This window comes from Rhinolophus hipposideros, assembly GCF_964194185.1.
Source record: "Rhinolophus hipposideros genome assembly, chromosome: 15".
Classification (NCBI taxonomy): domain Eukaryota; kingdom Metazoa; phylum Chordata; class Mammalia; order Chiroptera; family Rhinolophidae; genus Rhinolophus; species Rhinolophus hipposideros.
The window spans coordinates 47,593,196-47,619,455 of NC_138061.1; the positions used below are offsets into that span (position 1 = coordinate 47,593,196).

Consider the following 26,260-nt stretch of genomic DNA (forward strand, 5'->3'; position numbering starts at 1 on the left):
TTTGGTCATTTAGATGGGAGGATGGGAAATGACATTGGGTGCTTACTTTGTTCTTGGCACATTACTAAAATTTCTCCAAAAGCTGTCAGGTGAAAGTACTATTATCCTCATCTTAAAAGTGAAGAAAGCAAGACTCAAAGAATCTTGTCCAAGGTCACGTAGCTAATAAATGGCAGATCTTGGATTTGCACCTATCTCTTTCTGTCTGTGGCTCTGTGTTCTTCCTACCACGTGAGAAAGAATGGAAGTGTGTAGGGAGAAGCCCAAAACGAGAGGTTAGAAAGCTGCCACTTACAGGCCACGTGACTTTGCATGAGTCATGGGTCTCAGTTTCCTCTACTATAAGATGGAGGTTATGATATCTTTCCTGCCTACTTCACTGGGCCGTTGTGCCTGGAGAAAAGGAACTAACATATTAAGCACCCGCTCCATGCCCGGCGCCTGGCGTCCATGAGCTCATCTCTCCTCTTTCTCTGACATCCAAATGGGCTAATTTATGTGAGAGTCCTGTGTGTAAATGGGAAAGCCCTTTGCAAATGGGAGTTGTTATTAAAATAATATTAATCACTCAGGACTCGTTCTCTTCTGAGTCAGTCTAGAAAAGAGAAGTGAATCCGATGTTGAAATCTGCCCTGCTCTTATGCAGGAGACCTTCTTAACCTTTCACGGTCAGCTCCCCAATTTCCTTTGCAAGTAAAGTGTCTCACTTGGAAAGTTCATTTTAAAGGCCTGCACCCAGCACCTTCAGTCACACCTATTGCTCTGCCCTGTTCTTGATCCTCATGGGCGAGGACAAGAAAGGGAGTGAAAATTTTCCATGGCCGTGTCCCCTTGGATGGGGTCAAAATGCCTGGGTCACCAGTGGTTACGCCTCCTGCCACGACTGGCCTGTTCACTTGGGCATGTCCAGTCTTGAATTGGTTTTTTGTGTATGTTCTCTTGGGAGCAGGCGGGGGGCTGGGGTCGGGCACAGAAATTTTTGAGTTTAGCCCAGTGCGGGGGGGGCCATGGGTTTGTCCATTAGCTGGATGGCTCTGGGCCAGGAGACTTGGCGAGGCTGTGTTCTCTCTTCTGATGTTTCCTGAGCTGTCTCTGCTGCGGTCCAGCCTCTGGTGATGCTGAGATCCTTCAGGCCCTCATGGTCCGAAAGAGGGACCATCTAGGACAAGTATTTGCACAGTATTTGGACACGAGTGCCTGCCCTATGCAGCCAGCCTGGCTCCTGCCCTCCAGAGAAGGGTGTCCCATCTTCCTTCCAGAGAATGAGGTCCTGGAGGCTGGACCAGGGTCCTTGTCAGTCTCGGCCAACCGTCTGCAGGACCCCACATGGCTTTTTGTGTTGGGGTCCTGGCATCTCCCCGTTTCCTTCCCAGCCTGACCCGAGTCCTACATGCTTACATCAGACAACCCGGTGTGAGAGGGAGCCCTCGGGGCTCTTGGGGTTCCTATCATGCCTTCTGGGAGCCTCCGTTTTATGATAGACATCTTACGATAGATGTTTCAAAGGTGGGAGCTCGCAGCTTGAAGCTGCCAGAAGAGGTGCTGCGTTGTGCCCTCCCGTCACCAAAATGTAGAGCTGGGGGTTTGAGGCACAAGAGGGATTCTTTGGGTACCAGCATTTGGCCAGAGCAGTGAAGCAGCTGCAGGTTGGAGGGAGCATCCTAAGAGGAAGGATTGTGGAAGTGTGAGTGTGAGAGAGAAGGAGGAGAGGAAAATATCTGGAGACGCAGGGGACAGAAATAGAAAATTTGAAAAGACCACAAACTCTGTCAGACTTCCAAAGACCGGAAGTTGGCCTTTTCCAGGTAGCACCCTCGCTGTCTCACCCCTCCCGGGCTTCGGGCCCCACGTTAGGTAAGAAATAGTAGCTGTCTCACTGGGTTTCTTGTAGAGCGCAGCCACACCAAGATCTAGAACAAACGGGCAGGAGTGGTTTTCCTGACACCCTTCTTTCCTACCTTCTTCTGCCACCACCCACTCTCAGCCTCTTTCCCAGGTGGACTGTGGCAGCCCAGCCAGCTGCCAGGCAGGGCTGGTCTGAACAAGGGGGAGGCCTTTGTTCAGTGAGGTGCTGGGTAGGGTGGGGGAGTCCTGGGTCAGCCCCAACCCCAGGATCTCTGCCGGTTCAGAGGCCCCTCCTGAGCTCCCACGGAAAGGGCTCCCCTCAGCTTATCCTTTTTCACATGAGATCCAGGAGTCAAGTTCAGGGCCAGCTTTGGTCCAAGTGGTACCCTCGTTTTGGCCCCAGTTTCCACATCTCTTTGGAGAGGGGTTGTACTGCATGATGATTCGAGAACCTGAACCAGAGGAGGAAGGCCCTCCTTGTATAGACACTTGGGGGCCAGGTTCTCCCCTGTCCCCAGCCCGCTTGCTTATTTGAGCTTCTGGACTCTATTTGGCTTTGGCTTGGCTGTCCTAAAAGGTTGGGATTCTTGGATCAGTGCCCTGTGCTGGGCTGCACCGTGAGTTAGGAGGCAGGATGGCTATGGAGACGCAGAGAGGGCCCTGCCTTTTCTAGAAGCTGCTTCTTGTTCAGCTGGAAAACCTCAGCGACTTTACTTGGGCCTGCCCTCCACAGTATAGGGAGACCAGCCTTCCCCCAGAGATGAGAGTGATTGTAGGGAGAGTGTTAGTCTTGCAGGTAGGAGACCTGACTCCTGGCTGTGTGTTTTGAAATAATCACTTAGCTTCTTGGAACCTCAGTCTCCTTATCCGTAAAACGGGGATTAAGAATGTCTCCTTGAACAGGGGCACTTTGAAGGTTAAATGACCTACTAGATGTGAAAGCACTTGCAAACCACAATATAACAATGAAGTATTATTCCAGCATTCAATATTAATTGAATTCCTGTTTTGTGCCAAGCGACTGGGTGAGTTCCAAAGGTCTGTTCAACATGTTGCCTTTCTTTGGGGAACTCCCCCGTTATCAGAGGAGATGGAAATGTCAACAAACAGATCACGATGATGTAAGGTGAGGAGTGTGGCAGTCGGAGCATGTCCAAAATGCTAGAGTAGCAGTGTGACTATGATTGTATGGCCTCGCTCCTGCTCACCCATGTTCTCCCCAGCATACAGCTTGATCTTTCGGAAACACACGTCTCATTGTTGAATTCTCATGAGCGTCATCCCAAGGCTCTCTGCTTTGGGGTCAAGTCGAAATATGTTTAATGGCTGGTACCGCCCTGCACGATTTAGCTCTTGATGGTCTTTCCTGCGGTCTCACTTACACTGTACGCTCGATCCACCTGGAGTTCATACATCTGTTCATTGCGCAAACCACCCTTTTTTGTCTTGGGCCTTCACACATGTTCTTGCTTGTGCCCGGGTGGACTCTGACATCACCCCTCCATGAAGCGTTCTCTGGCTCAAGCTCAGTAGACCCCCAGTGCTCCTGTGGCCTCTAATGCACACTCGTATCGTGCCTGCCTTCGCCTCAGCAGACTGTGGGTGCCATGGCAGCAAGGACTGCTAAGCTGGTCCTGCCAGCCTTGGCAGTAGGACAGAGCATGGCTGCTTCGAGGGCTGTGATTCTGGCAATTTCTAGTTCAGCTCTCAGTGGTTTCTGATTGCTCTTCTTTGCATTGTTTTGTCACGAAGGGGAAAGGAAACGGGGGTTGCAATAGAGGAGATTGGCAGTGGGGGCAGGATTGTCTCTGGCCACAGAAGATGCTGGGGTACTTTGGCGAGTGCCTTGATTGTCTGTGAGGCAGGAGCAGGCAAGGCCTGGGGGAGCCGAGCCATGGAGACCAAAGCGAGAAGGCTGCCCAGGACCAAAATACGCAGACGTGACCTAGGACTGGGGACTCTGTGTCCTTGAGTCAGGACATTTCCATCCACCCTGAAATGTGAGCATGAGATGCCATTCTCAGAAGCAAATCAGCGTCAAGGTCTTTTCAGCTCCATTGGGTCATAAATTTGTCTCTTTATCCACGAGGAGCCTTCCGTGTGCAAGACCGCTTGCAAGGGACTGGGAGGTCGAGGTGACAGGTGCAGAGAGCTGTGGTCCAGGTAGACTGTGCGGAGACATCCGTGCTGAGGGGTCACCTCCAGCCTGAGGGACTCAGACATCTGTAGGAGGAGGTGACATTTGATGTGAACATGGAAGGGTAGGTGAGATTTGGATAGCTGGGAAGAGAAGGAAGTGCGTTTCAGTGGGAAAGCCCAGCACCTACCAGGAATGGTAGAGGTGGTTTGGCCAGAGTTCAGGGAGCCTGGAGCTACACCTGCAGAGCACAGGTGCCTGGGACATGGGGAAGCATTGCAAGGCTTTGAGCAGGGGAGTGAATTGACCAGGGTTGCAGTTTAAGAAGGCAAATGTGGAAGTGGTGAAGAGGATGAGTTGGAAGGCAGGGGGTTGCAGGTGGAAAAGCATTACAGTGAATGACTGAGGAATCAGGAATCCACGCATGTGGTTCTCAGGGCTTCGTAAGCCGACGGGTGGCAGAAAGAATGAATGGTGAGACAGAGTGACTTCTGGCGAGCTCCACAAGGACAGTCGCCATGAGGACAAGTGCCCAGAGCCAGGCACACAGTTTGTGCCCAATAAGTTATTTTTAAGAGAATAAATGAGAAGATACTCTGACGGAAGAACAACCTGGGGGGCCTGAGGTTAGGAGCCTGGGAACCTTGAGGAGAAGGGGGAACCCAGGAAGAGGAGCAGCTTGGGTCAGTAGGTTGCATGACTTGGAAGCATGGTCATATCAGCCGCGGCACTCGGGCAGAGCCTGCAGGCCTGGCTGTCTCCATACCTTCTGGGAATGGTGGGGTTGAGGTCTCTCTGCTCTGGGCCTGCCACCCCATGTTCTGAAGGCTTCCAGCCCTCTGGCCACCATTTCTACCTACCTAGAAATCATGCCCGAGGAAACCCTCCACCAACACTGTTTCCTGTTAGTAGTAATAGCTAATGTTTACTGAACACTTTCTGTGTTCTTAGTGCTTCGCCATCTCATTGGATCTTACAACATTCTGTGAGTTTATCATCTCAGGTTTTTAGTTAAGGAAATTGAAATTCATACACCTGGTAAGTGACAGGGCTGGGCTTGGAACCCCAGGTAGCTGGCCCTGGAACTCTCGTTCGTAACCTCTGTGGCACTGCCATTCCTGCGGGGATGAGCCAGCTCCTTTTCACAGAGGGAAGGAGTTGGGTGGAGGCTCCAGGTGCTTCTGGCATATACTTGGGGGTCGAAGGGCAACTTCCATGTGACGTCTGAGGATTGAAAGGGACCTCTGAGATATCCGGTTCATTTTACAGGGGAGAAATTGGGGCTCAGAGCATTTATAAGTGTGCTCTGATTGGCATGGTGGATGGCATTTTAATGACTTCCCATTGTGTGATGTGCCAGCATGGGGGGTCAAGGGCCCAGGGGCGCTGGATTATGTTAGGCAGGTGGCACCTCACCTTCCCTTCCCTCCCCCAGCCGTACTGAACTGAGATAACCTTCCTCAGCCATGGCTTCACTCTCCTTCCTTCTCATCCTTTCCCCAGATTGACAAGTACCTCTATGCCATGCGGCTCTCCGATGAAACTCTGATAGATATCATGATCCGTTTCAAGAAGGAGATGAAGAATGGTCTTTCCCGGGATTTTAATCCGACAGCCACAGTCAAGATGTTGCCAACGTTTGTAAGGTCCATTCCTGATGGTTCAGGTGAGTCTCTCATCCAGAGATTGTCTCCAAGGGCTGAATACTCTGTGAAAACATCTTTCTAACTTTCCTTCATTTGTTCGTCCATTCCCTCACTCATCTTCTCACTCATTCATTCATTTACCATTTCATCCATCTGTTCTCTCATCCATCCTCCATTCACCATCCACCCACCCACCCGTCCGTCCGTCCGTCCATCCATCCATCCATCCATCCATCCATCCATCCATCCATCCATCCATCCAACGTAGGTCTACTGAGCATCTACCGTGTGTCAGGCACTAGGGATACCGAGGTTGGACAACACTGACTGTCTAGTGGCTTGTGATAAGAAAGGGTAATATTTATGGACCTTCCAGATGCTGTGTAAGATCTTAACCGATGCTTATAGCTCCGGGACATGAAAGGCTGAAGAACAAATGAAGAGTTCATTTTAGGAGCTCTTCATCAGGGCATCGAGGCCTCCCTTCAAATAAGTAACAATCCTAGTGACCAGGTGGGTCGCAGACTCGGAGGGCAGATTCAAGTCCCCATCTGAACAAATGTCATAGACGCTGAATCAAGGTAGCCCCCAACACGGAGAAATAGCGAGGGGGAGTAGAGTTAAAGAAAAACATTATCCTGTGTATCTCATGCCCCACAGTGGGGAGTTGGGGGGCTCCGCCCCCGCACTTGGCAGAGTGGATGTTGAGAAGGGCACAGGCCGGCCGGCCTGCTCGGTGGACCCACAGTTAGTAGTTTGCAGGGGTGGGTGTGCCTGTGTGGGCAGGAATCCTACTCTGCGCTGTGTTCTGAGCTCTACGCGGGGGTTCACCTACTACATGCAAGAGAGGGAGAGAAGGAGGTCAAGTTTCTCTGGGGGTTGTGAGTACATGCACTGCAAGTCTGGTCCTCACATACTCCAGCTATTTCCTCCCTGCTCTGGAGGCTCGTTTCAAGCCATGACTTGGGGATCTGGGAGGCAGCCTGCAGAATGGACGTCAGGAAAACTGCAGCTGTTGCAGCTGATGTGCATGAAAGATGGGTGAGTGCATGCCCTGTGGGAAAGACTGGCCTCAGTGGGGGAGCCCTGCTGTGGCTGCAACTGATTTTTTGTTAAAGATTTTATTGCGGAAGGGGAAGAGGACTTTATTGGGGAACAGTGTGTACTTTCAGGACTTTTTTCCAAGTCAAGTTGTTGTCCTTTCAGTCTTAGTTGTGGAGGGTGCTGTTCAGCTTCAAGTTGTTGAAGTCTTACTTGTAGAGGGCGCAGCTCAGCTCCAGGTCCAGTTGCCATTGCTAGTTGCAGGGGGCGCAGCCCACCATCCCTTGTGGGAGTCGAACCCGCAACCTTGAGGTTGAGAGGATGCGCTCCAACCAACTGAGCCATTCGAGAGCTCAGCGGCAGCTCAGCTCAAGGTGCTGTGTTCAATCTTAGTTGCAGGGGGTGGAGCCCACCACCCCTTGGGGGACTCGAGGAATTGCACCGCCAACCTTGTGGTTGAGAGCCCACTGCCCATGTGGGAATCGAACCGGCAGCCTTCGGCATTAGGAGCATGGAGCTCTAACCGCCTGAGCCACCCGGCTGGCCCTGCAGCTGGTCTTCAGGAGTCCTGAATGAGATCCAGACATGTGTGCTGTTGCTTCATGCATACACACTGGCATTTGTATCTCTGATGGCTCTTGACTGTTTAAAATCTACTCCACCTCCATCCTTTTGTTTTTGTTGAGGTCTTGGTTACCAGCAGTTTCATTTTTAAATAACTACCAAAGAGATTCTGGCCCTCAGAGTGTGGTGTGCCCCGAGTTTTTGTTCTGATGTTTCTGGCTTTATAGTTTACTCCTGCTTTTTTCCAGCCCTGGATGACACCACATCTAGGAGCATTTGAGCCTTTCCAGAATTAGCGGGGTTCTGTAGGAGAGGTGTGGCTGTGCCTGGTGTCCGCTGAGAGAAGAGGAAGGGAAGGGGAGGTGGGTGTGGGCAGCTCGCAGGGCCCCTGCTCTGGCTCTGCTTGGGAGAGCTCACAAGAATACCTGATGTCTGCGGGGCACCTGATCCTGTGTGACTGGCCCAGGGCTAACACTTCCAAAAAGAAGATGTTTTCAGCCTGACCCTGCCCTCCAGCCAGCATCCCTGCCCAGGACCAGATGTCAGCATGGTGCTCTCCCTCACGCTTTCCCTAACCATTTCCAGGTTGAGGGTCTCAAAGTGTGATCCAACTATACTAATAATCTAGGAATTTGCCCCCATCAGCTACTCTTCAAAACAAGGCTCAGGACTTAAGACTGATCTGGGAAAAACAACATTCTGGATCCCTCTCATAGAGATTCATAACAGACACCAAGTACTGTAGGCCTGACAGAACTGCAGGAAAGACACCTGCTTAACCCAGCGTACCTGCCTTTTCCCCAGACCTGTTTGATCTTTCCCCCCACATTTCATCTATTCTGAGAGACTTTTTTGAGTATCTCTGAAATCAGCAGGGCATTGTACAATAATCACATCTTTATTATTGGCAGCGTTTTTTCTTTCTTCACATTCCTTAAAATAATGATGTGTCTCAGATTCAGTGGTGCCTTAGTGGGGTGATAGATGTGGGAATAGGCCACACTGGGGATCCCTGTCCTAGGGTTTGTGGAATGGGGGCCTGTAGCCTGGTCCTCATGCCTCCTTTTGAGCCTCTCTCTTCTCCAGTGTGGATGGGACCAGATGTTCAGGGCCTCTCAGGAACACAGCGTGGTCTTGAGAACAGGACAAGGAGGAGGAGGTGAAATGAAGCTCTGCAGTACAAGGACCACTTTCCCGTGCACAGGCCCGGGTCTGCCCGCCCGCACTCAGCACCCTTCTTTGCCCCCGCCACCTGACTTCAGCCCTCTCCCAACCCCCCTCACTGTTTCTTCCACCCTGTGTTAGTTTCCAAGGCTGCTGTAACAAGTACCACAATCTGGGTGCCTTGAAAGAACAAGAGTGTACTGTGTCACAATTTTGGGAGCTACAAGGCCAAAATCAAGGTGTCAGTAGCTCCCTTGAGACTCTGGGTAGAGCCCTTCCTTGTCTCCTCCAGCTTCTGCTGGTGGCTGTCAGTCCTTGGTGTTTCTTGATTTGCAGCTCCATTACTCCAGTCTCCAGGCTTTGTTGTCACGTGGTGGTGTTCTCCTTGTGTGTCTGTTTCCACATGACATTTTCCTCTTATAAGGGTACCGATCAGATTAGGAGCTACAGTAATGACCTCATCTCAACCTGATTACATCTGCAAAGACCCTGTTTCCAAATAAGGTCACATTTACAGATACCAAGGGGTTAGGACGTCAACATATCTCTTTTTGGGACACAATGCAACCATAACACACCCTATAGCCTTTCTTCCGATGGCTGTTCCTGGTATTCATGTGTAGGTTCAGTTCAGGTGCCCTGGGGCCCACACCTCCTCTTGGAATGGCTTCTGCTGCCCCATCCTGACACATTGATGCCAAGGCCTCGGACTCTTGACCCCAGTCCAGTCCCTGCCACTTGGTGACAGAAGTGCCTCCACCTTCACCTCCTCTTCATTACTTATCAACCCAAACCAGGTCCCCTGAAGTAGTCAGAATGCTGGTGTCCTTCATGGTACACCGTGGTGCTGTCCCCTTTTTGAAATGTTAATTACTGCTTCAACTGTATAATTAGTCAGCTACAGAATTAGCGGTAATCCCAAACCACGGAGGGATAATTGGACTCAGCTCGGTGGAGAGATGCCCCTTAACTGGTGATGGGACTTCCAAGTCAAAGGAAGAAACAAACCTTTCCTTTCCTGCTGACCTTGGCCCTGAGGGACTGGACACAAGAATTTTCAAACTCTGCCAATTTTTCATCAATGTATTTGCCCATTTTTATTAATTTTTCCCCCTTTGGACATTTTTCTTATGCGCAGTGATTTTTCTTTAATTGCTCTTCGGTAATCTATATATTATTAGTTTTCAAACCCTAAGGGGGCTTTTAGCTGCTTCATATCTTTTTTGGAGTAGGAAAGGTGTGAATAATAAATAAAAGAAGAAAGATATTGAAGCCTTTTTACTCTGGTGATGTGGCTGAACAGAAGTCTCTCTTCAAAGCTGACCCGTCTCCGGAAGAGCTGCTGCTCTGGGTCCAGCTCCCTCAGAAGACCCAGATCGCTCTGTGTCTCGTTTGTAAAACCTCCCCATTTTTATCCTCTTCTCATTTATCACTAACAAAATTGTAAATACTAATTAGATTATTAGCTTTTGAGGACAAATTGAGTTGAATATTTCCTTGTTTCTGCTTCATGGTTTCTAGCATGCTCTTTACCCAGAGGGTAAGTTAAAGAATATTCAATTTGTGGTGTGGTCACAGTTAATTTTTGGGGACTCAAATATACATAGTACTACTTTCCGGCCAAACACAGGAAAACATTTTATTTCTTTTCCCACAACATTTGGGCTGGTCATTCTCTGTCTCGGTTTCCTTATGTGGGGAGATGGTGGGATTATCTCAAAATTCTATCTTTGAAATCTCCTGAATGTCTAGCGTTCTAGTTGGGTTTTGATGAAGGTGTAGAACTCTCATCAATTTTAGTATATGTGCTGCCGAAGCGAGCACAGAACTCTCATCAAGTAGCTGGATTGCAGACAGGAGGGAAAGCCTTTGGATCTCATGTGCAGAATTAATCATTGAGAAGGGCAAAGGTAGGCATTTCATGAAAGTGGTTTTTGTTTGTCCTGTATTCCAGCGCAGGCCTGGACTCAAGAGAGACATCTGTCCCTGTGTTTGTTTTTCATTATTTGCTTGTAATAATGGCTGTCATTAGAAAGTGGAGAATTGCCAGGGACCCTTCAGATGCTTTGTTTAATGAGCCGTCTCTAGCAGAGCGGTTCTCCTGGCTTCAGTGGAAATGGGAAACGTGGGAAGAAGTCACAAGTAGGAGGCACCAGCAGCAAAAAGGAAGGTTAAAGCCAAAGATTTAAAGAGGAAGATGGAGGGAAGCCCTCCGCTGCAAAAAGAGGCTGAACTTGAAATTAAAAGGAAAAAAGAAAATAAAGCCGAGAACACTGGATTCATCTCTGGCTCTGCTGCTCATTATCTCTGTGACTTTGGAAAAGTCACATAACTTCTCTAAACCTCCATTTCCTCCTCATCTATTAAGCTGGTACAAAAGTAATTGCAGTTTAAAAAGTTTAAAAATTGCAAAAACCGTAATTACTTTTGCACCCACCTAATAAAATGGGCATGATAATCCTTGCCCTACCTGCCTCAGGTGGTCAAGAGGATCAAATGAAAGTGTTTTGGAAACAAGAGTTTCTGTGGGTCATTATGCTCTTCCTCACTGCTGTACTTTAATAACTGATTTTGTAAGAAATTTTTGGGAAGGCCCTTCCCAATTGATGGGCCAGTCAGAAGACGCCCCACCCATCAGGCTTACGTGTGTAGGTCTAACCCTGGAGGAAAGATGTAGTGTTTCGGAATTCACTGTCATCCTTGTGATGTTATAGGGGGAGAAGGAAGAAAAAAAGGCAAGCTGTCTCCCCCCCACCCCCAAACCCCCCAAAATGCAGGTGACCTGCAGACAGCAGCTCTGGCGCCTCTGCAGTGGGCTGACTAGACACCACAGCTCCGCATCAGGGAACAAGCCTTAGGTAAAAGACCCTCCTTGTTATGAGGGCAAGAAGGTATTTGGGAAACTCATTCCCTAATAAAGGGTATTGAACTCGGGAACCTTCTGCCTGTAGCTGAAAGAACTCTTAACTCCAATTTGTATATGAAAAAGAGGGAAAATTCTAGGTTCATATAACTAGGAAATTTAGTTGTAAGTTGGCTGCTGTATCCAGGGACTCACTTGTCTCTTACTCTTTCAGTCTTTGTGTTGGCGTCTTCCGTAGGCCACCTCTCCCTTATAGTGGCAGAGACAGCCCTGGTAGCCCTAGCAGACACCTCACCTCAGCGCTGGTGATACTAGTGATGGTCTTGGAGAGGGCGATGATTGGCTGACTTGGGTCATGTGCCCATCCTGAACCAATCACAGTGGCCAAGTGGGTGACTGGATACTCCTGGACCACACATTGGTCCCCTGGAGCTAGAGCAGAGGGTTAGCCCCACCCCAACCTCAGATATAAAGCCAACAAAGTTTACCAGATATCTTGTTGCCCTTACCACATGTCGTGCGGGGTGTCAGGCGGGGTCTCTGCTCCCGCTCCCCACATAAGAACGCAGGACATGGCTAGGCCAAAAAGGAACACCCACGGAGCCATAAGTAGGGGAGTCATATCACTATATTCTCACCGACGGCATCCGCCTCTCTGCAATCCGCTCTTGCTAGCCCCCATTCTCTTCTGCTAGCATAGCCACGGCAGTTATATTAGTGGCCAATGGCTCAACAGTTACAGCTTACGGCCAACTAGCCACAGTTGACAGCCATTTACTACCCGAGCCAGCACCTTTCTATGTGAAGCCGAGAGCCTGGAAACTGCTTTCTGGGGCTTTGTCCCCACACCAGAAGTCATTCCTTGGTGGTGTCCTTTGCGTGGCGGAGAATAGGACCAAACAAACCGTGTATTTGACCCAGGCAGTTCTTCTTGAATCAGCAGCAGACACTTAATGATTACCTGCTGTGTGCAACTCAGTATTAGGGGAGGGAGGGAAGCATGTTAAATTGCCTTTACTTTCAAGTTGCCTGTCATCCAACTGAGGAACATGAGACATATACCCATAAAAAATAATGAGCATCACAGCAGTTGTAAGGAAAGGTAGGGCCACAGTGCGGCCATGAGCAAGTCATTCAGCTGGTTGCGTTGGAGCTTCCTAATCCATCTACCCAGAAAGTGAGTTAATGTTTCTCCCATGTGTCTTGAGCTTCAAATGTGATTTATGGAAGAGGTGCCAACTGCCATTTCTTTGAGCGATTACAAGCACACCCTGCAACCAGGGTCACTGCTCAGGGAAGCGTCAGGAGCTGCACTGGGCTTGACAGGGACCCCTTGTAACTGCCTTCAGGGAAAAGCCCCTCTTACGCCACCGATTCCCACTTCTAGGTGTATGACGTGTCTGGGATTTAGCCTTATCCTGACAGCACAAGGCCATCTTTCCAAGTCACCTTCTCTGACCCTAACTTTCTGGGACCCCGTTGACCTGTGCTTATTTTTTTTAAAAAAAGAGCAGTGGAGAGCTGGGCTGGACAGATCTGAGCAGGAGACTGGGCTGGGACAGGGTCTTCGCAGAGCTGCAGCCGTGTCGGCCAGCCCCACGCACCCGAAGGCCAGACTGCTCCCACATCATAAGCAGCTGAGGTCATTTTCACTTATGCTGCTTGAAACCCTCGCGGCCTGGGTCCTGCAAAGGTGCTGCCTGAAACCTGAACCCTTCCTGCAAGAGGGGCTGAAAGCTCTTACCTGCTCCGCATAGACATTTGACACCAATAAGCAGAAATCCGCCCCCATCACCTGGAACTTGAGCACAAGAACCTGCTTTCACTTAGATCTTTGATTCGACTGAAAATGAGACTTTTGACCAGGTTGGCAACTGAAAAGTTTCCTGTGCTACCTTTTAAAAAGTTATAGGAAAGCCGGTGTAAAACATGAAATGAATAAATGTGTATTTAAACATTGAAACAGTAAATCAAAATGTGGAAACAAAAAGTACCCATAATTTTATCCTAGCACAGTGTTCACTTTTGTGCCTATTATTTCCCTATGCATAAACGGCTTATAGTTGTTTAACAGACTGAGTTTTCATTATCTTCACTGAAGAACACAGCAAAACAAACGCTGCAGGGAGTCATGGATATTGAAGATGCCCCCAAAAGGAGTGTAGCCAGGCCAGATGTGCTGAAGTCTCACTCTGAGGCCATCCTGGAGGTCTGTCCAGGAGACAGCTTTAGCCAATGGTTCTGAATTTGGGCTTTGGATTCGAATTCTGCCTCTGCTGCTTACTGGTGTGTGCTTGGCTAAGTTACCTAACCTTCTGTGGGGACAGAGGCCCAGACAGCAGTTTCCAGGCTCTCGTCCTCACATAGAAAGGTGCTGGTTCGGGTAGTAAATGGCCATCAACTGTGATTGGATGGCCATCAGCTGTGGCGAGTTGGCCATCTGCTGTAACCAGTGAGCCATTGGCCACTAATATAACTGCCGTGGCTACGCTAGCAGAGAAATGGAGGCTAGCAAGAGCGGATTGCAGAGAGGCTGATGCCGCCAGCGAGAATATCGTGATATGACTCCCCTACTTATTGCTCCGTGGGTGTTCCTCTTTGGCCTCACCATATCCTGTGTTCTTATGTGAGGAGTGGGACCAGAGACCCCTCCTGACATCCTCCCTGACACCTTCCCGGCCTTTATTTGTATATCTGTAGAATGGGGATCATAATAGTACCTATTTCATAGGGATGAGTGGGTTAAAAGAAAAGTGTAGCTTATGATGCACTTAGCGACTGGAATATAGAAAGGTTCCGCGAACGTTAGCTGGTGGTAAAATAATGTGCTTTTGATATTCTAGTAATTCACCCTCCTGCGAGAAGCCATCGCATGTGGAATTCAGTGTTCTAACCTGGGTTAGTGTTTCCCACAAATCTATAACACTTGCTTCCTAGCTTTCTCCCTTGGTCTCTTTCCTTTAGACCACAGAAGCAATTTAAAACCAGTGGCTTCATGTGGTGTATCCATACAATGGAATACAATTCAGTCATAACCAGGGATGAGATACTGATTCATGCTACAACATAGATGAACCTTGAAGACATTATACTAGGTGAAAGAAGCCAGACCCAACAGACCACATATTGTATGAGCCTATTGACATGAAATGCACCGAATAAGGAAATCTATAGAGACAGACAGTAGATTAGTGGTTGTTGTTGGATAACAAGGGTTGGGAGGAAATGGAGAGTAACTGCAGATAGGTACGTACAGGGTTTCTTTTCGGGGTGACAAAAATTTGCTAAAATTAGTGGTGATGGTTGCACAACTCTGTAAGTATACTAAAATGTACTAAACTGTACACTTTAAAATGGGTGAATTGTATGATAAGCAAATTGTTTCTCAGTAAAGCTGTTATTTAAAAAACCAACCAACCAACCAACCAACCAACCAACCAACCAACCAACCAACCAGTGGCATAACTGCTTCAGGATTAATGAACAGCAAGCAGAGGTGCCATAATTGAATGAATGAATGAATGAATAGGCCCCCAACGCCTGTGATCAAGTAGCTACCAGGCATTTATTGAGCTGACCTGGGAGTCAAAGGCAGACGCAAATAACCCTAAGTTGTGGTCCTTCCCTCAAGGAACTTGAGAGAGGATAAGAACAGTGATAGCCAGTGTAAGAATTCTTTGGTTTGTTTATTCATTCCTCTCCCTTGTTAGTTCAAGTAGTTGCTGAGCTCTTACTGTATGCCAAACACCATTCAAAGTTCCAGAAACAGAGCAGTGTCAGAGCTTACAGCTTAGGGAAATCAAATACAAAGATGTATTAGCTTTATAAGAGAGAGTGCTTTAAGAAACAAAAACATAAAACAACCATTACTTTAAAAAATTTAAAAAAAAGCTCAAGAGACCCAGAAGAGCCAAAACAATCTTGTAAAAGAAGAACAAACTTGCAGGACTTTCACTTCCCAGTTTCAAACTGTACTACAAAGCAACAGTAGTCAGGGCAGTATGGTGCTAGCGTAAAGAGAAACATATAGATCAGTGGGTCAGAATTGAGAGTGCAGCATGTCAATTATATTTCAATAAAACTGAGGGAAAAGAAGTCAGAGTTCAGAAGTAAATCCACACATTTATGGTCACTTGATTTTTGACAAGGGTGCCAGACTATTCATTGATGGAAAAAATAGCCTTTTCAGCAAATGATGCTGGCATACATAGATATCCACATGCAAAAGAATGAAGTTGGACCTTTACCTCAGATGATAAACAAAAATTAAAATGAATCAGATACCTAAATGTAAGAGCTAAAACTGTAAAACTCTTAGAAGGACACATAGGAATGAATCTTTGTGGATTTGGCAATGGATCTTATAATAGATAATGACACCAAAAGCACAAACAACAAAAGAAAAGAGATAAATTGTACTTCATCAAAATAAAAAACTCTTATGCTTTAAAAGTCATCATCAAGAAAGTGAAAAGACAACCCACAGAATGAGAGAGAATATTGGCAAGTCATCTATATGATAGGGATTTGTATTTAGAACATAAAAAACTCTTACAGCTCAACACTAACGAGACTACTCAATTTTTAAAATGAGCGGGGGGTCTGAATAGTACACACTTCTCCAAAGAATATAAACAGATGGCCAAGAAGCACATGACTAATGCTCATTGTCATTAGTCATCAGAGAAATACAAATCAAAATTTAAAAATGGGTAATAACAGGCTGACCCGGTGGCTCAGGTGGTTGGAGCGCTGTGCTCCTAACGCCGAGGTTGCTGGTTCGATTCCCACATGGGCCAGTGAGCTGTGCCCTCTACAGCTAAGATTGTGAACAACAGCTCTCCCTGGAGCTGGGCTGCCATGAGCAGCTGGAGGTCAACCTGAGCTGCTGTGGAAAATGGTGGCAATTCCTCAGAAAGTTAAACTTGGGTTACCATCTCACATGCAATTCTACTTCTAGTTGTATACCCAAGGGAAATAAAAACAGATGTCCACACAAAAACTTGTGCACAAATATTCAAGAGCATTGAAAGTTGGAAATAACTCAAATGTCATCAACAGACGAGCAGGTAAATGAAATGAGGTATATCCGTATAGTGGAACATTATTGGCCACGCAAAAGAATAAAGTACTGATCCATGCTACAACGTGATGAACCTTAAAAATACTTTGCTAAGTATAAGAAGCTGGTCATAAAAGGCCACATACTGTATGATTCCGTTTATATGAAATGTCCAGAAATAGGCAAATCTGTGGAGACAGAGTCGATTAATGGTTGCTAAGTGGTGTGGGGGATGAGGGACTTGAGAGGCGATAGTTAAAGAGTACAGGATTTCTTTCTGAGGGGATGAAAATGTTCTAAAACTGCTTTGTGGTGATGGTTGCATAACTGAGTATACTAAAACCCATTGCATTGTACACTTGAAGCAGTTTGTGGATTATATCTCAATGATGCTATTACCAAAAAATACATAATGAAGATACTTTCCTAGGAATAGGAGATGTCCCAAGCAGACTTGTATTTACTGTTACAGGATTGAGGCCTTCGTGGACCACTGGTGCTCAGGATGGGAGGGGTGGCTGTCACCTCAGTGTGATACGCATTGGAACAGTGGGAATGTCACCCTAGCATCAGAAGTAAAATGAACAGATTTTAACTGATTTTCTGGAAGCACGTGTGAGGGTAACTAATGAGAAACAGGGTAATGCTTGATGGTCGCTTACTGGTTTGGTGCCCATGGCCTCCACTGTTGGTGCTCTGTGTTGGTCTTGGCATACAGCGCCATCGTCTGGCCTGCTGGGGCCCACCTCAGGTACTGCACACATTGGTCCTGAGGGACGTTATCATGTCAGGCCCGTTTATTCTTCTGTGACCAAGAGGGATTTCTGTTGAAAACGTCCTCTGGGTGGAAACAACCCAAGTGTCCATCAGTGGATGAGCGGATAAACAACATGTGACATATCCATACAACGGAATATTATTCAGCCTCAACAGGGGGTGGATGCTGACACGTGCTACAACACGGATGAACCTTTGAGACTTTATACACAGTGAAATGCGCCAGACACCAAAGGACAGACATTGTATAATCCCCCTTGTGGGACATATCTGGAATAGGCAAGTTCATAGAGACAGGGACTGGAGGGAGGAGAAATGGGGAGTTATTGCTTCATGATCATAGAGTTTCTGTGGGGGGTGATGAAAAGCTTTAGAAATAGACAGTGGTGATGATTGGAGAATAGTGGGAGTGTGCTTAGCGCCACTGAATTGTACACTTAAAAATGGTTACGATGGTAAATTTTATGTATATTTTACCACGATTAAAAGAAATATATCCCCTGGAGAATAATTGCAGCTCTGGCTTAGCCATAATTGGTGTCTGAGAGGACATGGAAGGAACTCAAGTTATGGGATCTTAGAGGCAGGGTTTCTCTGAGTTGAAAAGCTGTTTGCATTGTTAATGTATGGAAAGCAGTGCTGTGTTCGACAAAAGGTAAGGAAGTAGAGAAAGATGGGACGGGACTTGGTGCTTAAGTCAGTACTTCATTCCCTTGTTGTCAGGAGTGAGAGAGCAGGACCACTTGAGGTGTTTGCCTCAGGGTGTTGGGCTGGGAGCATGTGTGGGTATTCCAGACCGGGAGGGCAGTAGTCAGATAAGGTTGGCATGACTCCTGCTTTCTGGCCGGAAGTGCCGTGTGTGTGGTAGGGGGAGGCCGATGGCCGGACCCTGCCGAGAAGTGGCAAAGTGTGGAGCCTTCTTGTAACACTTGAATCTGATGCCATACCTTTTGTCTCCCCAAACAGAAAAGGGAGATTTCATTGCCCTGGATCTTGGTGGGTCTTCCTTTCGAATTCTGCGGGTCCAAGTGAATCAAGAGAAAAACCAGAATGTTCACATGGAATCTGAGATGTATCCCACCCCAGAGAACATCATGCACGGCAGTGGAAGCCAGGTGGGTCCCTGCTCCCTCCAGGAACCAGACCCCAAAGCCCCTGAGCCCCTGGAAGGAGTCCATCGTAGGTGCACGTGGAGAAGGACTCCTAGGAGGAAGGGTGTGATGCCTGAGGACACCCCGCTGCCTGGGTAAACTGGTGGCTGGGAGGGGGCTGCGGGGACTTTCACAGGGGGTGGGTTGTGAAGAGGGAAGCCCAGTAGCTCTGTTGGGTAAGTGCATTCATTTCCCAAGGACCCTGGGATTCATTCCTCAGCATAGTTTAGCAGAGCCCTTGGCTGAAAATGTTCCTTCCGAGTCACTGACCTCCTGACTCACTTCACCAAAGGTACAGGCCTGCAGGGTGTGGCTGTCACCTGTGGGGTAGCAGCAATTTGTGTGTAGCCCCAAGGCTAATCAAAGGCTCCTGGCTACTGATTTAATTAGCCTCCTGAGTCCTTGGCACAGAAAGCAAAGAGAGCAAGGCCTTGATTGGGAAACTATCGTCCCCTCCTCTCTCACTCGGTATCCAAGCTTCACCCACTTCAGGGCGCCCCTCTGGAAGGGCTGCCTGCCGTTGCTGGCTGAGTGGCTATTGGTCCTGCTCAGAAGGGCCTGTCCACCCCTCTCCTGCCCATCTGGTTGCAGTGCGTGGTGGGTCCCTAGTTCCCTGAGGGCAGGGTTCAGGCAGCCCCCAGTCAGGTGTCCAGTCATTCTGTGTCCTGTAAGTTCCAACCCCTCTGCCTCTCCTGTGGATGCTCTGGCTCCTCCAGTTTGTAGCTCGCCTCCTGAGTCATGGCTGCTGTGGCTACTGTCCGGATATGTGTTCAGAGATCACCAAATATTTGCTTTGTGGAGGGTGTGTTCATGCCAAGGCTCATGACTAAGTTCTCCAGGAAACCCATTCGTCCTGGGCTAGACTTTGAGACGAGGCCCCACAGCCTTCTCCTCTTGACTCCGCTTTGTTCCTGTATAAATTTGGGTGGGACCTGGAGCAAGTCCTCTGCCTTTTCAAGAAAAGGGCTAATCCTGGCCGTTAACCTGCTTCTGGGGGTTTGATTCAGAGCTTTTCAAACCGGGCCACAGTGAGCATTGAAGGTGGCATTGTCATTAGAACAGTTGAACCACTGTTCAGGCAGCCACAAAAATGGGTTGTGTCTCTCATTGGATGTCGCTGCGTGGAGGTTCCCCTGCTTGTCCCTCCATTACTGGGCTGCAGAAAGTGGCCCGTTCATCCAGTGCGTGCATGGAGGCTGCCCGCTGGTTAGGCTCCTCCTCCTGCCCAGCGTTTGCTGCATTGCTCTTCCATACAGGTGGCCAGCAGCCTGGGCTGGCATCCTGCTCTTTCCATTGGCAGCAAGTGCTGACCTGTCACACTCTATTGTTCGTGGTCCTTGGGTTGAGCCACCTCTGCCTGCTGCCTTCACCACTGGGACGTCCCCCTGTGCTGTAGACATGCCTATGTGCTTTGCAGGGTTTGTAAAATAAGGGTGTGCCTCTCCCACAGGTGTATACTGGCTACGGTCACTTCCATAGCGACTTCCTCCTTACTGCTGCCTCTGGGACCTCATCTCTCTTAGCATGTGTCCCCATGTTCTCAGCCCCAGGATCACGATTTCCTGCTGTCTGTTTTTTACCTCTGCCCTTTTCAACCAGTCTGCAAAGAAATGATGATGATGATGATGATGGTGATGATGATGATGATGTATTATAGCAAATAATATAGTGCTTGTTGCATGGAAGTCACTGATCTAAGCAATTTATATGGATTAACTCATTTAATCATTACACAACCCACTTGGGTAGGTGTTGTTATTCCCATTTCACAGATGAAAAAATTGAGGCTTAGATGTTAGGTAACCAGCCCCGTAGGTCCCACAACTCGTAAGTGATAGAGCTGGGATTTGAACTCAGGCAGTCTGGCTTCAGAGGTTGCAGCTTTAGCAACATGGAAGGAACACTCTTAGCCTGAGTTTTGTCTTTGTCCTTATTGTTTTTATTTATTTAAAAATTTTTTGGTCATGAGAAAATGTGTGGGCCGTGAACAAGGAGGAAGGTCCAAAGAATGAGGGAGAGGGCTGGCAGATGAAAAATAGGGATGAAACAGGAACTTCTGTTCCAGAAATTTGGTGTGAAGTTAGAAATATGTATTGGGTGGTCCATTTTTCTGAGGTGTCTTATCGACCTGAGGAGTATTCTCCTAAACCAACGGCCCCATTTTGCCCATGAAGCAACTCAGACTCACAGACTATGAACAGTGCTGAATTCTTGGAGTTGTGATCTCATCTTCTATAATGTGTGGGAATTCTTAATAAATTTTTAAATCTTTTGTTTGACATAATATTAAACTTACAGAAAAGTTTTAAGATAAGCACACAGAACTCCCATATAAACCCTTCATCTAGATTTGCCAATTGTTAACCATTTGCTGTGTCCTTCCCTCTCTCTTTCTCTATACACACACACTCACACACACACACACACACACACACACACACACACCTCAAGTTTCAATGCAATTTTAAGCTTTAATAACTTTAGAAGCATAAATGCAGTCTTTTTACAAATATCACGTATTTAATTTTCAGAATTTTGAATAAGAAGTGTTTAGGTTTTTGTTTTAGTCAATGTTTGCCATCTTCAATCAGAGGAACTGGGTCCGTGTGTGTGTATTTTTAAAATAATTAGTATGTTGTCAGGAAAGAAAAAAATTAATGTTTTTCAGTCCTTAAAATTTTGAGTCCGGAGAGGCTGGGTATCTTCCCTCCCTGGTTGGTCACGGACATAGGTTTGCCCTTGGGGTAGCTTCCTGTCTCCTTGAGCCCCTGGATTGTGGGCATTCTGAAAACACGGCATTTCCTTCTTAACAGAGCACTTTGGGGTGGTTGTGTCTGGCTCAGATCCGGGGGCTGGTTACAGCGCCCCATCCATGTGAATCTACTTCTGTAGCCTGTGTTCTCCGTGCCACTTCCTGCTGGTCTTCTTCCTTCTGCCTGGACTGCTCTTCCGGGGGCCTCAGGGGAGCCTGGAGCTTCCGAGTGCTGATGATGTGGTGTGTGTTGATGGACGTAGTAGTGGGTTATGTCACTCAGAAATATAGGACACAGGAAGCTTAGCTGGACTCCTCCAGGGAAGGTGGTCATGTGTTTCCTGAGTCAGGGTTGCCAGCTCCAGCCATAGCCTGAGTGACAGTGACTCAGGCACAGAGGTTCCTACTGCACAATGGACAGGTTTTCCTTTACCCTGGCAGGAAAGTCAGACTTTAGAGCTGGGTCAGGGACATCGGTGGAAAGACAGACATGGGAAGAATGATTTCTGGCCCTGTCTTCAGGATACGCACTGTGAGATGGCCTTGTCTAAGATCATGGGCTGGGGCTGTGTCCTGTGACTCTGGGGCTTGGCCTTGCCAGCACTGCCTTCTTCTGGGCTTCGGGAAGCTCCGTCGTTGTGTCAACTCCATACATAAGGGAGATGTAATGCAATGACAGTCATGTGAAAAAGATGGGGGGTGTTACCACGATGGTGGCCATAAAAGTATATAATGCTTTGGTTACATTAATAGAGATACAGCGCTAAGGAAAAGGGGAGTTTTTAGTTCAACTTAGCTCTCCTCTGGTTGGAACACATACAAAACATTATATTCAGCTCTGGGTACATTTTAGAGGTGAGAGGAGGTATTGGATCCAAAAAGATTGCCTTAGAGGTGGTGAGCCTCCCGTCATTGACAGTATTCATGCAGAGGCTAGGGAAACAGCCTTCCGTGCTCTTTCTAGTGGACGTATAGGCATATCTTAGGCAATGTGTTGCGCAGCAGGCAAGCTTAAATTACAGTCCACTAAATAAATGGTGGTGTATTCACAGCAGGGGACACTATACAGCAATGAGAATGAACAGCCAGCAACGACGCAGCAATGTGCAGGACTCACACTCGTGCCGCGTGAAAGAAGACAGGCGTCAGAGTGCACGACACCGTTCCGTTTATATATAGTCATCGAGAGTGTTAGACGTCAGGGTGGCGGGCAGTTGTCCTAGTGGGGTTGGTTGGGTGGCAGTGGCTGTAGGGGACAAGAAAGGGATGTCTGGGAGCTGATAACGTGTTTCTTGATCTGGGTGCTGGTGACTCAGCTGGGTGTTTCTTGTGAGAATCCAGTGGACTTTGCACTTAGGATGTGTGCACTTTTGTGGTATTCATAAGTCTGAAGTAAATCACTCAAGTGGCTCAGAGGCTACAGAATTGTGCAGGGAGCTTCTGGAATTTACAGAGATAGAGGTGCATAGACATAGAGACATCTGGGGGAAAATGGTGCTAGGAATAATGACTTCTGGGAAGGGGCCAGACAGCCACTCCCCCTGGGTGGCTGATGACACTGTCATATGGACGGATGAGCTGGTTTGCTGTTATACCTAAAATATTAAATTTAATATTTTTAAATGTTCTCAGTACCCAGATAATAAAACATAGTGGGACTACTGAGAAGCCAATTCTGTATGAAGGTTTGAAATGCTTCGTCAGCTGTGCTGGCCCACAGGGCAGGCTCTCATAATGGACTTCTCTACCATTCATACTCCCTGTACCATTCATACAGGGCGGCAGGGTGCCATGCTATTTACATTTTTCCTGAAATGCTTTTCTCCCTCTCACTGTTGTCTCGTGCTTCCTCCAGCTTTTTGATCATGTTGCTGAGTGCCTGGGAGACTTCATGGAGAAAAAGAAAATCAAAGACAAGAAATTACCTGTGGGACTTACATTTTCTTTCCCTTGTCGACAATCCAAAATCGATGAGGTAAGGACCTTGGGTTTATTGGGTTCCAGAGAAGCCCTAGAGTGAAAAAGCTAATGAACCCTTTTCCCCTTTTGCTTACAGGATGGACCGTGTGTCTTAAATTTTTTTGTAGAAATTAATGTTAGATGAGCCATCAGGTAGAGAGAACCGTTTATTAAACTCAAGCAAGTGAAGGAATAAAAAGTAGGCTTAGGGACGATGGAGAGAGGATGGAAAGCCCTTTGTCAGAGTTGTATGGAGTGGTGTTTGTTTACATGGAAGCCGTGTTGTTAGAGTGAATTTGGTCAGGGCCCCATCTGAGGTGCCAGGACCTCACCTCTCCGATGCCAGGACTACCTACCTCTCCATAACACCTGCTGGTCAGTGGCTCTAGCCCCAGAGAGGCCCTAGGTTCTCTTTTTTACCTTCAGGTGATTTGTTGCACCCACCTTCTTGTTTGTCATTTGGTCATTCACCCGTTCAGCAAGGACTCGGGCATGCCATGTGACAGCATTGTACCGAAGAGCGCTGCAGGAATACAAAATAAGTAGATGCCACCTTGTTCCTTTTCTACATGGAGAGACAGAGGAACCCCCCCGCCCCAACCATGGCAATCTAGGAATAAACTCCTCAATCTATGAATAGGAACTCTGATGGTTAACCTTATTGAGGGTCCATTAGGTGCCGGGCTCTGTTCTAATACACCCTTCACAGTTAAAACACAATTTTTAAACACCCCCAAGAGTGAAGGGCTTATGATCCCCACTTTATAGGTGAGGAAACCGAGGCTCAGAGGGAATAGGAACCTGTCCAAGGCCACCCAGCCAGGACGCAGCAGAGCCCATGCTGGTAACCAGTCCGCTGTCCTGCAGGGAACGTGGCGCCCGCCACACTTCTGGGCAGTATCCCTGTACTTCTTTTTCGGGAGAGTAAGCATTTTCTCCTGGGCATGGCTTCATGCTGCTGGAGTCCTTATATCTGTACAATTTGTGTAATCACATAGTATCAGAGCAAGAAGGAACTTGAGAACTCAGCAGGCCCAGCCCTTCATTTTACAGATGGAAAAACGAGGTCTCCCAAGGTCATAGGACTTATTAATGGCAGATCTAGGACCAGAATCCCCAGGCGCCACCTCCCACCCAGCGGACCCCCACCACACACACACACCACACACACACACCACACACCACACACACACACCACACACCACACACACACACCACACACACACCCCCCCCCCCACACACACACACCACACACACACATACACACACACACACACCCCCAAAGGCCTCTGAGATGTTGCCGTCTCCGTTTTTCTTCATTCAGGACTGCTGTGACCAATCCAGATTCTCTCTCTGGTATCTGCCATTAGTAAACTTCCAAGGTGTTCAGATGGCCTCCAGGGAGTCTTCCCAAACTTTTCGCAAAGCCTGTTGGTACTACATTCCCTTGGCTTTTGGGAACTGAGACATGATAGTCACACTCCCTGGGCAGAGACAGTGAAGGACACCCCCTTCCCACTTGGACAGGTGGGAATGAAGTGAGGATGCTGACCGTTGCTGGTTCGTCAGCAGCTATTGACCACGTGCCGTCCTGTGCGGGCCAGGCTGGGCTGCAGGATAGCACCGCGAGCAGGCGGGGCCTGCCCTCCAGAAGGCACAGTCTTCCAGGGACGAAAGCATTGCAGGGGTGGGGAGGGAACATCCTTCGGGGCATGAGATCCCCTCTGGGTGGAGCAAATGGGCCTGGTGGAGGGGCATTGTGGGCAGAGAAGGAGCCAAAGGTGGGGGTGCCACCTGGAGGCCTTGACCCCCATCCAGGAGGGCTTCCCAGGCGGGGCGGGGCTACCTACCAGGACGTGAGTGGATCACAGGCTCTAATTACTACCTACCTAGGGGGCTTGTGCCCTTTCCTCAAGGCTGCCTGGAACCTTCAAGCTTGTCCAAAGCTAGCCCAGCTGCCTTATTCCACAGACGTGCAAAGTGACCCTCAGAGGAGTTAGGGGAATTGCCTACAAGGAAATGAGCAGAGGTGTGGGAATAAGACCAGGTCTTCTGATTTCCAACCCCATGTTCTTTCTACAACACCATGTACTTGGAGTCCATTTTTTGGGGGGTAGGGGGTTGAAGGGAAGAAAAGTGTCCTGGGGCTTTTGAAATGCCTGGTTTAGCTGTGGACTGCTGCTGAGTAAAGAACCACAAATTCTCCCAAGCCCTCGCCTTTCCCAGTGTATCCTATGCGCTTTAACCATGTGGGCAAGCTCCCCATATCTGTGTTACCCCCAGAGGCCAATGGGGCTGAGCAGTAGCTCTTCCCAACCCTGCCTCATTTATAACGACTTTCTCCATTCAGAGAAAAACGGTCACATCTGACAATTATTTTTCTTTTCTAGTATCTTTGATTTTTTTTTAAAAAATATAAAAGCTATATGTAAAACAATTGAAATAATATAAAGATGTAAAGCAAAAAGTAAAATTCCTACCCTTCCTCATTCCCAAGTGAATCACCATTGGGTGTCTATCCTTTTTGATGTTTCTCCATTAATATACACACAGAAATGGGTCATATTGTAGAAATAGTGCAGTTGCTGCTTACAAGTGGGGGATATGTTCCAAAGCTGGGGAAGAGGCATAAATCATATGTAGTTGATATTTTCCTTAAATCTCCAAGCCCTGGCTCTTAGAAGCTCCATAGCCAAGAGTTGTCGTAGCAATTTGGCTCTGATTTTCCTTCCTTGGGGCTGTGGAAGCCGAGGTCTGTTGTCAAGGTAGGGAAGGGTGATTGGGTAATTCTGGGATTTCTGTGGTTTTTAAAGGAAGTCTGGCTATGCAGTTGGCATGCAGTTAGATCTGCACGCCGTGTAACACCTACTATGCTGGCCAGCCACTTGCTGGATTTAGGGTGATCCCCATGGCAGCCCCCAGGGAAATCTATCCTGTACATGGGTGAACAGGAGACTGGGCAGAGTCTGGCTGTGTTCCAGGTAGAGCAAGCCACCTGGCCCCTCTGGGCCTCTGCTTTGTCACTGTCCTTGAGTAGCCTCTCCAAGGACCTGGGGGTTCTGGAGGCTCTCCAGCCTTCATCAAAGCCCATCTGCTGTCTTTCGCAGGGTATCCTGATTACCTGGACAAAGCGATTTAAAGCGAGTGGAGTGGAGGGAGCGGACGTGGTGAAGCTGCTTAACAAAGCCATCAAGAAGCGTGGGGTAACGTCCCTCTAGGCCACGTGCCTTGGTCACATGGAGCCGGGAGGTGTGGGGAGAAGGCTTTCTTCTAAGGGGGGGCAGTCGTACGCGGGAGGC

The 26,260-nt window shown here is 48.1% G+C and overlaps 1 protein-coding gene across 2 annotated transcripts in view; it reads left to right on the forward strand.

Moving 5' to 3' along the window:
• HK1 (hexokinase 1) overlaps nucleotides 1–26,260 on the forward strand; it is a 64,822-nt gene that overhangs the window by 12,952 nt on the left and 25,610 nt on the right. For both annotated transcript variants that reach the window (XM_081074818.1, XM_081074819.1), the window contains exons 2-5: nucleotides 5,486–5,648; nucleotides 18,066–18,214; nucleotides 22,858–22,977; nucleotides 26,069–26,164. In XM_081074818.1, coding sequence (XP_080930944.1) covers nucleotides 5,486–5,648; nucleotides 18,066–18,214; nucleotides 22,858–22,977; nucleotides 26,069–26,164 — 528 coding nt within the window. The remainder of the gene's footprint in view (nucleotides 1–5,485; nucleotides 5,649–18,065; nucleotides 18,215–22,857; nucleotides 22,978–26,068; nucleotides 26,165–26,260) is intronic.